Source organism: Typopeltis vanoorti, chromosome 18, assembly GCF_054136105.1.
Source record: "Typopeltis vanoorti isolate ZY-2024b chromosome 18, IOZ_Tvanoo_1.0, whole genome shotgun sequence".
Classification (NCBI taxonomy): Eukaryota; Metazoa; Arthropoda; class Arachnida; order Uropygi; family Thelyphonidae; genus Typopeltis; species Typopeltis vanoorti.
In genome coordinates this window covers 98,662,934-98,678,289 of record NC_143566.1, presented here as the reverse complement: position 1 = coordinate 98,678,289, position 15,356 = coordinate 98,662,934, and the positions used below count along the sequence as shown (strand labels likewise).

At 34.3% G+C, this 15,356-nt stretch overlaps 1 protein-coding gene across 2 annotated transcripts in view; it reads left to right on the top strand.

Annotated features, from left to right (window-relative positions):
* The window catches only part of LOC150096980 (translation machinery-associated protein 16), an 85,938-nt gene extending 71,254 nt beyond the window's left edge, over window positions 1-14,684 (top strand). For both annotated transcript variants that reach the window (XM_090407966.1, XM_090407967.1), the window contains exons 6-7: window positions 11,205-11,247; window positions 14,495-14,684. In XM_090407966.1, the coding sequence (XP_090264092.1) occupies window positions 11,205-11,247; window positions 14,495-14,657 (206 nt within the window). In that variant the 3' untranslated portion in view covers window positions 14,658-14,684. The remainder of the gene's footprint in view (window positions 1-11,204; window positions 11,248-14,494) is intronic.
* Window positions 14,685-15,356: the final 672 nt, after the last annotated feature.

Sequence of the window (15,356 nt, the reverse complement as noted above, 5' to 3'; positions counted from 1 at the left end):
TAATAGCTGGGTGGATTTGTGATTTCTCTAAGGCTAACAGCTGTTCAGATGTAAAGTAACATCTTGAGAGAAAGAGAAATCCTAGTTTTTTTAGAAACTGAGGAGGCAATGCTAGTGATGTGTTTATGCCAGGAGAGGCTTGATGTCAAGATGATTCCAAGAAGAGAAATTTCCTCTTGTCTAGATATTTCAGTGTTGTCTCATATCACATTCCCGATATGTACACTCAAGGAGCTATGCACGATACTGCAATAGTACTTACATTATTACTAATTTCCTGTCTGCAGTTTTCCTCTCATTAAAACAGCAAATAAAGCTATTCAGATATTTATATAATGATTTAAAAAAAAAAAAAAAAAACTGATATCATTGCTCACCAGTTTTGAAATTAACTTACTGAGTTTATTTTTATGTCAAGTAGCTTGGTCAGTTTCATCCATACTGTTTGGTTTGAGTCCCATATAGGATGTGGAGAACCTTTATCAGGGCTTTTCCTCCCAGAAAGGTTGTTTCATCCTATGCAGATGGGATTAACCGTCTTATCAGAGTATTAATTAGATTTCAGAAAGGCCATTAAGCTTAACACACACACACAAGGAATGAGAATCATGAGCAGACATCTACTGTATTCACATAAATTTTGAAATAAATAGAACCGTGTTTAATAGAACAGTATTGTGGTATTATGAGTAGTAGAGATGATCTGTTCCATTTCATTAGTGGACTTGAATATTCTTGGTAAGTTCTGTATAGTAGCTGGTATTTGGTTATGTACATCTTGCACAAATGTAATGAGCTCCAGGAGATTTAATGGATTCTAATTCTTGCAGTAATAGTAGTAATCTGATTCTTGGCATCTTTTGAGAACAATCTGTGAATGAAGCATATGTTGTTAAACAGATTATCTAATTTACCAGTCTGTTTAGTAATTTTCTTTCCTGTGAAAGATGAGAGGACATAATTTTAGAGTTACTGGTGGCACATGGATATGTGCATGATTCTTAGAAGCTGTTTTAAATGCAAATATTTGTTTATAGAGAGTGCTGAGGTCTTATAACATCATCCCAGTTTAAATTGGGTTGATGCCTGTCCTTATCTGAATTTGGAAAATTAAACATTGCTTAATCCTCTAAAAGTATATATCAATCATTCATTTGTGTTGAAAGACTGATAATGATATCGTTGCATCTTAGATGGGATTTGAACTTGGGTTCATCATCATTACTGATTGAGCTGCAGAGGCTCTTGGCGTGTATAGATGCCATCTACTAACCATGGCTAGATTTATGCATAATCTAGACAAGCTACAGCTTAGGGCCTCCGAAAAGCTATTAAACCTAAAATTTACTCAATGGCCTGTCATAACCAAGTAACCCGATATCTTAGGAACCTGATTACTGCTTATGATAGGGTGTTAATCCTATCTGTATTGTCTGTAAATTGGGTTTTTCTGGCTGGTATGCCTGTTTTGCAGGATGATAAACCAGGGTTTTCAGGAGGGGAAACTATGTCACCTTTGGCTCTAGCAGCCTGACTAATCAGCTTCACTTGAAAAGCCCTGATAATGGTTCTTTGCATCCTGGACCAAATTTGAACCCAGATCCTTGCAACCTGTGGGCATTGTCAATATCTACACAGCTATGTAGGCTACATTAGATATATAACTTGATAATTTGAACAACATTAAATATAGTCAATTAAACATAGTATTAATATGCTTTATTTCTGTAAACAAACCTTCCTTTGTTTACAGACACTGTCCACAGAGTATGGCAGCGTTTCTCAAAGTGTGGTACATGTACCCCTGGGGTACTTGGCAATTTTCAGCTATATCATTAACGCATGGAATCATTATTAAGAAAAAAATAATTATTTTAAACATATATATTTCTCAATAAATTATATATTATATATGAATTCTCCTACTCAAATTTTGAGTTACTATCTCGCTCCCTGTGGTAAACAGCACTCCTTCCCCAACAGCACCACTATACTAGTTTTTATACTAAGTAGTTTTATTTTATCACTAAATAAGTTACAGAGACATTTGCAGTCTCTGTAATATATTTCTTGACAAATAGTGCAATTGGAGACAAATGGGATAAAAAAAAACAGTACTAACTAATGAATCACATCACCCCCTCCAACAGAAACTGCTGTATAGACTCAAGTAAAACCATATGTTGCCAGTGCAACATATGGTTTTAGTCTATACAGCTTGAGTCTATACAGCACTCTGTCATGAACATCTTAAAACTAAGAAATATGTAGTGAACTTGTTTCAGATATTATGGAATTCGATTGAAGAGAATTAGCATTTCAACTCAACTGTTGGCCTACCTTTGTCTTTGGTTCATGTGATCTTTTGTTAATACTGCACCAATCATATGCACACTTCTTCATACCTGCTCTATCTCTACTGACCTACCATTGCTGTCTGTTTCTCGTGCTGCTTTTACCTCTCATTAGTCATTTGTGAAGGATTGTTCATTACGTATCTCAAGTCTTGTAAATTACTGTTAATTTTTGCTTGAAACAATGGGAAAGAAGATGATGCTATTTGGGTAGATGACTTTGACGATGCACACAAGGAAATTGTTCTCGGTGCCAAAAGTAGCGATAGCGAATAGGAGCTTCTTGGTAAGTCGCACCATTTTCAGTTTTTTTTTTCTGAAAACTTTAGTTTCCGAATATCCCCGCATATATCTTGCACCACGATTTTTTAGATTTAATTTTGGGAAAAAAGTGAGAGTTATGTTCGAATAAATACAGTAATTTTTTAGCTTTCAAATTCTTAAGTATGGTCATTGGTTAAAGACTGGATTTATAAAACGCACAAAAGAGAGCAATATAGGAAATACAAGTAGCTGTAAGCAGCAAGAAAATGTTGATATTGTATCTGGATCAAATGAAATCGATAAGGGTGTGTTGTCTGACATCTCTAGAGAACCAACTAGGAAGAAGATGAAAAATCTTCGTAAGTATGATATGAATTATTTGAAATGTGGATTTTCATGGACAAGAAATGAAGAACCGATTCCAAATTTTGTTCTATTAAAAATAAATCTTTTTTTTTTTTATATGAACATATAAATTCAAATAAAATAGACATTTACAATGCAATATACTTTATTTATTTATTTATTATTATTTTGATAAGGTGGTACTTGGTAATAATGAAAATTTAAGAAGGGGTACACGGATATCTGAAGTTTGGGAAACACTGGAGTATGGTATATCTACTTAGAATCTAAATCAAAAGTATGTAAACCAAACATTGGTGACATGCTATAAACATTTTCATATTATTTTTTGCTATGTAAGCTATAACTGATCTAGAGAGATTTTGTTAAGAGATAGGACAAAAGAACATTCTTTATTGTACCAAGAATCTGAAATAAATATTCACATGTAAAGATAAGGATGTTATTTTGCCATTTTACAAGGCCTTGATAAGATCTCACTTGAACTATTGTGTGCAGGTCTGGTTTCTGGATTTCCATTGTGATTCTGATATATCAGAGAGAATACAAAGGAGAGTGTTAAGAATGATATCTGGATTATGGAATACTGATTATGAAGACAGATTGAGAATTTGTAGGCTGCAGACACTAGCAAACAGGAGAATGAGGGGGGGGGGAGATATGATTGAGACTTACAAACTTCTGAACGGATCACACAGGATTTCAATTGATGGAATTTTTTAATTTATGGAAGGTGAGGGAAGGACGAGAGGGTATCCTTGGAAGCTGAGAATGAAGGCTGCCAAGAAGGGTATGAGGGCTAGATTTTTCTCTCAGAGGGTGGTGCATGATTGGAATGTAATGCCTTTGGATGTTGTGAGTGCAAGCAGTGTGAATGAATTCAAGAATAAGTATGATAGCTGGTGTGTGTAGTATGTAGCCTCCTCGATGAGTCTCTGACTCCCTGGAGGTCTCTCTTAATTATAATCATAATTATTATTATAAGCATTATGGGTGGAAACAGAATGTAGTGTGGATAGTTAAATGATTAACTAAATACTTTTAGCGACAGATCATGCTACAGTATTTTCTTTCTGATTTGAAACAGCAGTGGAAGCTTATCGAGTTGTATTTTACAGTTGATTATTGTCAGTATTTTGTCTTTACCAAGACTAAAGCTTTTGATTTGTTATAATATGTCTTGACAAGGTGTTGATTGCATCATACCATTATAACATAATGTGGAACCCTATGGAAAAATGATTTCTGAAATTTGACTTTTCTAGGAGTGTATCTCATTGATATAACATGAGTTGAAGTTTTAACTGAGGCAGGAGTTTAGGGTTCCCTTGTATTAATATCCTCATTATAGAAATCCACTATTTACTTTGAAATAACATGAGCCTCCATAGATAGCACTGATACCCTTTGGTTGGAAAGATCGAAGGGAGAGACCAAAGACATGGATTTATCCCATCTAAGACAGATGGGATATTTTTTTACAGGATCTGGCCGGAGAATATACACAATTTACAGAGAAAAATTATTACACTCGGTAGCATTATACTCATCATCGTTATCATCATCATCAATTTCCTGCCATGTACCCTCAAGGGGTATACAGGATATGATAGTACTACATGAAAAATTTACATCATTACTAACTTCCTATCTACAATTTCCCTCCAAATCAGTCTGTTACTTGTCAAGACTCCAACATTTCAGATCTTATATTTCTATCTTCTAAAGCAGATTTTACCCTATCAATCCACATATATCTTCGTCTTCCTCTGAGTCATTTTCCTGCCAACCTGGCAGAGAACACTTGTTTTGCTAATCTTTCTTTGCCCATTCTGTTCAAATGACCATACCACCTGAGATTAGCTCTGATAACACATTTGCGGATGCTGACAATGTCAAGTTCTTTCCTAATATCCTCATTTTTAACATGATATTGCCATTGTTGCCATCTGTTCATGCCTATAATCTTTCTCAGGACTCTCATATCTGCTGTCTCTAGTCTGGTCAAGTGTTTTACTTCTGTTAAAACTGGTTGGAACACTGTCTTGTATACAGCTAATTTAGTGTTCCAACTTCTTCTTCTTATTGTGCTATCTTCTATCGAAGGTCAGTGACCATCTTGGCGAACAACTAAAGTGTTCCAACTAATTTCTCTCTTATTCCATATGAATTTATTCAATTGACTTCCTACCATACCAGCTTTGCTGATTCTGTTGTCTATTTCTATATTTAATTTACCATCTTCACTGAAAATCGTGCCTAAGTAGCTGAAATGTTTTACTTGTTCCATAGGTTCTCCGTTCAAAACATAGTTGACATTTTCAACGATTGTACCTATTTTCATTGTCTTTGTCTTTTTAATGCTGACCTTCATACCATATCTATTACAACAGTTATTCAATTTAGTCAGAGAATCTTGCAGACTTGTAGCGGATTTATTTAAAAGTATAACATCATTTGCATAAAGCAAAGAGCTGACATTAACATCTGCAATTTTGATATCATGTTTAATACCACTTTCCTTCATAATGTGATCCATATAGATAATGAATAACAGAGGGGATAATGTACATCCTTGTCTCACATCAGATTTAACATTAAAAACCATCTTCCTGTACTTCCTTCAGTTCTAACTGCTGACGTACAACTGAAATAAAGACTAAGTATTGCTTGATATAATGCCCCATTGACACCATATAACTGTAGCGTATTGAATAGCTGCTCTCTTGGCACCTTGTCATATGCCTTTTCCAAATTGACAAAACTTAAATACAGATCTTTGTTATATTCCCATGATTTCTCCACTATTTGTCATAAAGTGAAGATCTGATCCTGACAGCCTCTGTTTGACCTGAATCCAGCTTGTTCTTCACCAAGCTTTTCTTCCACAATTCTTCTCAATCGTTTCTCAAATATACTTGCACATATCTTACCAGGAACACTCAGTAGGGATATATCTCTGCAATTCTCGTATATTCAGTTTTATTTCCATTTTTATATATGGGTACTATGAGAGCTCTACTCCAATCATCAGGAATTTGTCCCTCTGTCCAGGCATTCTGAACTATGCAGTACAGCCACTGTAAGACTTTTATACCACCATACTTCAGCATTTCTGGTCGAATATCATCTGTTCTTGCTGGTTTTCCATATTTCAAGCCTTTGATGGCTTTTTCTACTTCAAGTAATGATATGCATTCCTGACTGCATGCCTGGTCAGTGTTTTTTATCACTATGCTGTCATCACTGCTTGTTTCATTTAGCATTATAGTGGTTTAATAAAATAGTGCTACACCAGCTCATGTATGCCTTGTGGCCGTTATATCATCACATGGTAATGAATTATTTTTGGTTAAAATTTGTAATAAAATAGCAAGTACAAGTAAATGGAATTTGAGTATGTTTAAATTTATGTGTTCGTTAGACATACTACTAAAGAATTTAATGGTAATTTACAACACAGAAGTTAAAAAAATAATTAAATAGTTTTATTTGAGTACTTTATTTAACAGTAACTGAGGCATTGTCACCAAAAAAAATCATAGAAGACAAAGTAATTTGAATAAACACACAGAATATCAAGCAGCAGTAATAATGTCATGAACCAATATGGACAAAGTGAATTAGCAGACCATGTGTTTGATACCGTACATCCACATAGATGGAGGAGGACTGATGCTTTAAAAGCTACAATTCAAAAGTGACAGATTATTCTGGGAATCTGCTGCAAAAAACTTCCAAACATCTGGGAGAATAATTGTACTTTTTAATAAAAAAACTGACCACCTTTGACTCTCCCCAGATTACATGGTCAAAATAATTGAGCGGTTGCTTGCACAAGTTGAGAGCAGTGGCTGCTTGTCTTTAAATAAAGGCAGGGAGGATGTTTCTGTATATGTTTTGAATGTAGTGTATCTGTTAAACTTACAGAAAACTTTAGCTATTCATTTGAATATTCCTTTCAAGTGATGGGATGATATTGATCAATAATATGTTTAATACTCCTTATGTTATAATAGTTGTTTATTGTTAAGCTTTAAAAAAATGCTTAATTTGAACAGTTGTTTATTTTGTTAGATTTTATATTGTGTAGCTTTTGAAGGCAGAAGTATGATACCATTCTGCTAAGCAAGATGTTGTTGAGATTCATTGTAGACATACCTCATCATCATCATTGGCTTGACAGCCCTTTTTCAGAAACTTCTGCCAGCCTTCCTTCTTCATTGCTAAGATCCTTCAGTTTTTAACTCCCAAAGTCTTATTATCCTGAATCATTCCATCTTCCCATCTCAATTTAGGTTTTCCAATTTTCCTTCTAGCCTAGCATTGAATATCTTCTTAACAACTCTGTTATTATCCATGTGTATAGTATGCCCTGCCCAACTTAATCTATTGACTTTAATGTACTTAATAATGTCTGGCTCATTAAACAATCTATACAGTTCATAATTATATCTCTTTCCTCCACATTCCATTATCTTGTGCTGCTCCAAAAATATATCTGAGAAACCTTCTTTCAAATAGACTAACAGTCTTTCATCTATCATTGGTAATACCCAGTTTTCAGAGGAATAAGTTAATACTGGTCTTATAAGCACTATGTACATAGTGTTTACTAAAACAACAATCATCATCATCACAAGTTTTTCTTGTTACTGTCATATATTTTGTTTTTTCTTGGTTTATCTGCAGATGCATCTTCTTTGCTGCCTTTTTCTCTCATTGTTTTTTGTGTCCTTCTTTTAAAATTGATATCATCTGCATATGCCAGAACTTGTATTGACTTGTAAAAGATAGTTCCTCTTGTATTAATACCAGCATCTCTAAATACCTTTTCAAGCACTATATTGCAGGCTAATGCATCCCCTTGTCGAACATCATTTTTTATATGTATTGGATCAGACAACTTGTTTTTATTCTAATCTGACAATGAATGTTTCCCATTGTAGCTTTAACTAGGGCAGTAAGTTTCTGAGGTATTTGTAGTTCCTTCATTGCAATAAATAAATTAGATCTGTATGCTATTATGTGTAGCTCTATATTGTTATTATAAAAGATGGTGTGATTCAATTCCAAATTCATAGCATTTTTCAAGTATTTGACATATAGTAAAAATCTGGTCATTTGTAGATTTTCCTTGATGGAATCCAACTAATGATCATCAGTAGCACTCTCTACATAGGGGTAAAGTCTCTTGAATAGAATGTTGGAGAAAAATTTTATAGGTGGTACATAATAAATTGATTCCTCTGTTGTTACAGCAGTTCATTACATCACTTTTCTTATATATAGGGTATATTATACTCGGATTCCACTCATCTGAAATTGATTCATTAATCTAGATTTTGGTTCTGTTCCTTTCTGGAATAAAAAATATTTCCTCTACAGTTTTACAAGTATGATTCCTTTGCTGCAGTCATCTATATTCTCGTTCTTTGCTGGAGTCACATGTTTGCATTCCACATGGAACATACTTTCTACTTATTGGTCTGGAGTCCTAAGCATGCTGCTGGAGCAGTTAGATAAATATAACTTACATGTTACTGCTATACAAGAAATGAGATGGATAGGAGAGGAAATCATAGAAAAGAAGAATTTTATAGCTGCCAAAAAAAGATCACACACGTTTGGAACAGGCTTCATTCATCTAACCAGTGGTTATATTCAACTCTGCCTATTTTTTGTAATACTATATCTGCTATTCTCGCTATGACATTCTTAAGAGTTTCCCAGGCATCATTAACACTCACTATCAATTAGAATTGCTTTCATTAATTTTTTTCACTTTACCTTGTATTTGAGATTTTGCTTCTAATCTTTGATATAACTAGATAGTGGTCAGAGTCAATATTGCCCCCCCCCCCCCCCATGTGTAGGATCTGACATCCATCATATTGGACAAGCATCTATTAAGATGTGATCAATTTAGTTGAAGTTGCTTCTTTTTCAGGAGACTTCCAGGTTATTTTATGGATGTTTTAATGATTAAACATTATACTGCCAACAGTTATGTTTCTTGAACAAGATATATGGTTTCAATCTATTCCCTTTATTACTGTCTTCATTATGTCAGCTATATCCCAATGGTGGACCTGTATGTATCCTCTTTGCCTATCTTAGCATTCAAATTACCTGTGATAATTTTAATATCCTATCTTGGGCATTCCTCATCGATTTTATCTAAATCATCATAAAAGAGATCTTTTCAGCATCATCTTTTCTTCAGTTGAAGCATGTGCACAGATAAAACTTTAGTTAAAAAAACCTTTAATTTGTAATCTACAAATTCTAGGTGTTTTGCATTGAAGTCCATGATAAGGTGTTTCATTCTTGTGTTTACAATGAAGCCTGTTCCAAACGTGTGTGATCTTTTTTTGGCAGCTATAAAATTCTTCTTTTCTATGATTTCCTCTCCTATCCATCTCATTTCTTGTATAGCAGTAACATGTAAGTTATATTTATCTAACTGCTCCAGCAGCATGCTTAGGACTCCAGACCAATAAGTAGAAAGTATGTTCCATGACCCAATTCTCAAATCCTTTAAAACATTTGTAATTTTTTCATCATTTAGTCTGTCTGGCTTATTGTTTCCTCAAATTTCGTGACAAGATCATTTTTCCAGGGTGGGGTTGTCAGCCCCATGCCTGATCCCCAGGAATCGTGGAGGACGAATATTTTCTGTTAGGATTGTCTCCTTCAGATGACTGGTCCCAATTTGAAAGCGCTGGGAATTCACTTATATGCCCTTGCATAACTTAGCCATAAAACATTGCCTAGGAGCCACGAGGACATGCATCAGACTTGTAGGAATAAATGGCATTTCCCGAGTTTAATTAGTACACATCTGTCAGCAAGATATGCACCCTCGAGACCACATACTACCCCTTTGACTTCCCCTCAATAAATATCGGTATACGAAATAAATCCATCAGAGAAGCTGATGGATTTTACTTCAAAAACAGCTGTCGAATGAAAAGTAAAACTGGCCACCTTTGACTGTGCCTGGTTTTAATGATAAAATGAAAGGTGTTAATAGCAGTCTTGAAAGAAAAAAAAAAAAAATTGGAATTAAGTTGAGAGATGATGTCAAAGCTGATGATTATTTTCATATAAGAAGATGATCTTTGATTTTATTCTTGATTTCACTGGTATTCTTTGTTTAAAAAAACTGAATGGCCTAAGAAAGAACTAAAGATTAAAAAATATATATTTTGGCATTCAAGGTTCAGGAATTCATTCAATTCTAGATTAGGCAGAAGAATATCATTTCCCTCCACTACCACCACCACCACCACTACTACTACCTTAACTAACATATAACTCTTTATGCATGGTGGTGCAGACATAACTTTTCAGCTGTTGAAGATCTGTGATTGAATTTTGGTTACCAAGTTAAGTTTATTCATTTGACTTTTAATTGTATTTCTGTTATTGATTCTGTTCTAGATTGATCTTCAAGCAGACAGTTTCTAGTCATATTAAGAATTAAGAAAAGTGTCAATACTTTTATCTGATCTTGTAATGCTGCTATTCTGTTATAGTGAATGCAGAGCATATAAGGATACCCTATTATTTTCTCCAGAATGCTACTGACCTCTTTTACCATAAAATTGTAATATTTCCCCTAATAAAAGCAACATCTACTATTAGCTTGAAGACACTGCAGTTATTCACCCAGTCTCTTCCACACTGGTTTGGAGGAGACTGGGGAAATGGACTTTATGGAAAACACTGAAGAAAAACTACTCATCACCATATTTTCTCATCATGGTGTTGACTTCATTGCTATTTGATCATACATTATAATAGAACTTTTATGGTTTTAATGAAAATTAATAATCTTTATGCCTTGTCTGTTTATCACAAATCCACTTGGATTTGTGGTAAACAGACAAGGCAATTTTGTTCACAGCTTGTATCTTTTCAAGATCCTGCTTAAAATAATACCATTAGTAGCAAATCCTTGTATATGTAATAAACAATATCTGCTCCCAACTTCGTCTGCAAAAAAAGGTTACCAATGTGAAATATACTGGTTTCACTTAAACTCAAAAATGTAGATGAAATAATTTTGCAAACAAAAGCATATCTTGGTTTTAAATGTTTTATGTCTATATATTTAGTGTGGCTGTTTAATTGAACATCCTTCATGGAGATAAAAGTGACTCTCCTTTTCATAATATTTATCACACTTTAATCAGTGTTTTTATTCTTTTTCAGAAATTCCAGATCTTTTAGATAAAAATTCATATGAAATTTTCAGGTATGTATAAATTTAAAAGTACAAATTAACTATTTAAGTTGGGATATAATAAGGATGGCTAATTTTCTTTGCATGAACTAATATTCAGATCTTTACCAGAACCATGGTATAAATGTAAATATTGAATAAAAGATTTTATTTTTAAATATATGTATTTTTCAAACTAACTTGTTGATAATTACTTTGCATCATATTTTGTCCCCCCCCCCTTCCCTTACTGTGAAACATTTTGTGTGCTTGGTGCCTGTCCTATTGTAATCAGGAAGTGTTTGGGTCATGGCTGTTTAATTTGTACATGAATGATCTGAGGTGGAATATTCAGTAATTATGCTGAACTGACAAGAGATAGATGATGATTCTCTGCAGGATTATTTGAATAACAGACACTCTGAGCAAAGAATAGTGGTTGCCAATGTAATGTGGTAAAGTTATATCTTTTAGGCAGAAGAAATTGCATGCTGTGCATTTTATTGATAATTGGACTGTGGAATGAGAGTTGAATGTCAGTGAATATTTGCAGAAGTGTGCAGATTAGAGGATCATGTGGATGTTAAGAAATATTCCAAAAAAGCGGGAATAAAATAGTTATCCCTTTATACAAGCCTTTGGTATGCTCACATCTGGATTATTGCTTGCAAATATTTTTTTGGGATCTCAAATTATAATCCCAAAAACTGAAGATTTGGGGATTATAGAGTTTGGCTAATATGCAAAGAGAGAATATGATAGAAACATAAGTTGCAAAACATATTTTATAGAATATGTGTCAAAGAAATTTTCCAATATGTACTGGACAGGAGACAATAAAAGGACATCTTTAGAAGTTGTGAGGGAGTTGATAGCAAGGTTATGCTGGACTAGATTTTTTAAAGAGAGTTTTGAATGAATGGAATTGATTGTTAGAGGAACTGTTAGCACTTCCTACCAAAGTCTTTAGACTCCATGGCTTTGCACATATAAAATAATAGTTTTCTTTTAATTTCACGCATTTTTATGTTAAGTGTTTAAATAAACATTGATCTCATTTGTATATATTTGTATATATCACATACTACCCGACTCCTGGAGCAGACCTTTTAACCATTCATGCAATTAATTGGCTACCATATTGATTTTCAACTGCATATGAAGAATTGAGACAACACTACAGTTTTGTTTTGTCAAAATATGTTGGAAGGTTGATTTTTTAACTATTATTATTGCACAGGCACCTTCATGGAGTCTGAAGACTCATTGCAGGAGACTCAAACTATCCACACAGTCTATCATACCTCTCCTTTAACCCATTAATACACAAAGCACTCACACCCCTACTAACCACACGTTATTCAACTTCCAGGGATGACCCCTTCCAGCCAGGTGCCAAAACATTTCCCCTGCATTAATCCTATAAAACTCTTTAAGCAATTTAAATGTTTCTAACATATCCCTTCTTTTTCTCCTATCAACCAACTTCTGCAATCCACATGCCTTCAATCTATTCACATAGGGAACATTCCACAGGTCACTTGCCTCTGAATCCTCTCTCCACTCTTCCTCATCCCCAGGAGACCAGAACTGAGCACTGTAATCCAGATGTAGCCATATCAATGCCTTATAAAGAGGAATAAAAGCTTCCTTATCTCTACTTGTTGCCCATGTTCTTCAATAGCCAAGTAATCTAATGGGTAACCTTAGCAGTATGTCCTCTAAACTTTTAACTCTCTATCTACTACCACCCCTATCTATTTTCTGGAGTACAGTTCCATCAATGTGGTACAGAGCTTGTAATCTTTTTATCCCAAAATGCATAGCTTTACATTTCTCCACATTAAACTGACAACCATTGTCTTTTGTGCATACTTAATTATTTAGCCTATTAAAATCGTCCTGCAAGTTCTCCTAATTTTCCTAATTTCACATCATCAGCAAACAACTGATTTCCTTTCAGGTTATTTCCTATATCGTTTATCTACAAAATAAACAGTAGTGGTCCCAGCACTGAACCCTGCAGCACACTAGTCACCTATTTTTGCCTTCATTGTGCTCCTCCATATATCACTTTTTGATATCTGTCCAGCAGCCACTCTCATCCACATTTGTTTTAATTTGCATAACAGTGTTCCATGTGGTATTTTGTCAAATTCCTTTGCAAAATCCAGTAAAATCATCATATAGCCATTTCCTTTATCCAACTCAGCTATTATAAAAAGTTAGTAAATTACTAAGGCATGACTGACCCTTCACAAAGCCATGTCCCCCCCCCCCTCCATATGGTATCCACCCATTCTTGAATTCTCTTTTTGAACAATTTTAGTTTGCTACTGCAATCTTGGGACCTCCCTTATGCAAGCGAATAATTTTGTACTCTTTTAAATCCTTTGGAACTCTATTAGAGCTGAGGCATTGCCAGTTTACTTGCACATTCTTGCAAAACCCAAGCTGAGATCCCATCTAATCCCACAGCTGTATTTACATTGAGATTCTGTAACATCCTAACAACTCCAATTCATTCACCTCTGTTATTCTCACATTAGTGTCTGTCACATATGTTACTGTAGTAACATCATTTGGATAACATACCCTTGCAAAGTGGTCACTCAGTATCTCAACTATTTTATCTGCTTCTGTCACTTTGTCGTCACCATCATCGCTCATTAAAGTTAATTTTCCATAATCATTCTTCCTCTTACTTGCTACATGACGAAAGAACTCTTTGGAATTTCCTTTGGCCTGCTTGGCTAGATTCTTCTCGTAATCTGATTTTGACTTCCTTCCTTATAATGCTGGTCACCTTTCTTGACTGAGCCTTGGACTGTGGACTGTTCATGAGTTTGCTAGTCACCATTCTCTTTATATGCCCTAAACAGCATTGTCTTCTTCCGCAGCTCATGCTTAATGATATTTTTCATTCATCTAACTCCTACCTGATTAGGTTAATTTATTTTCACGATATTGATGACATCACAGAATGATAAGAAAATAATTATTATTTATTAACTTATTTGCTGGTATTATATCTAGCATTTTTAGAGCACAATCAGTTTGTCGCAGTACGCAAAGCAACAACAATTTGGTATAACGGTGAGACTAGTTTAAAAATTATAACAGACAACATTTATATGTTGATAGGATATTAGAAAAATTGGAGTAATTGTGCAAGAATTTCCCCAGGCCCATTAAAATAATTTTAAATTATGTAGTAGTTTTGAATTTCAAAATATGCTTGCCCTTTTGTTTATTATGCTTCTTGCTTATTTTTATTTAGAGCCTGGAATTGTGAATTACAGTATTTAACAGCAATGAAAATGAAAAGGGAAACCAGGAAAACCTTGCAGTCCCTCACAAAGTGTGAAAACAAAAGGATTTTAAGTTTGACTGAAAATATGGCTCATAAAATTCATGATGCTGTAATGGTAGAGAACACCTGATATTATTAAAGATCTGCTTGCAGGTTTCGTCTTGTGCATGTTACTTATAGAACGCTTGCAGTGTATTATAGTACAGAAACTTTGTGTTATATTCATCATCAAATTCCTGCAATGTACCCTCAAGGGGTGTACAGGATATGATAGTACTACATGAAAAATTTACATCATTACTAACTTCCTATCTGCAATTTTCCTGCAAATCAGTCTGTTACTTCTCAAGACTCCAGCGTTATCAGATCTTATATTTCTACCATCTAAGGCAATTTGTACAGTATCAATCCACCTATATCTGGGTCATTTTCCTGCCAACCTGGCAGAGAACACTTGTTTTGCTAATCTTTCCATGCCCATTCTATTTGAGATTAGCTCTGCTAACGCATTCCTGGATGCTGACAATGTCAAGTTCTTTTCTAATATCCTCATTTTTAATATGATATTGCCATTGATGCCATCTGTTCACACCTCTAATCTTTCTCGGGACTCTCATATCTGCGGTCTCTAGTTTTTGGTCAAGTGTTTTACTTCTAACCCAGCTCTCAGATTCATAAGTTAAAACTGGTTTGAACACTGTCTTGTATACAGTTAATTTAGTGTTCTGACTAATTTCTCTCTTATTCCATATGAATTTATTCAGTTGACTTCCTACCATAACAGCTTTCTTGATTCTGTTGTCTATTTCCTTATTTAATTTACCATCTT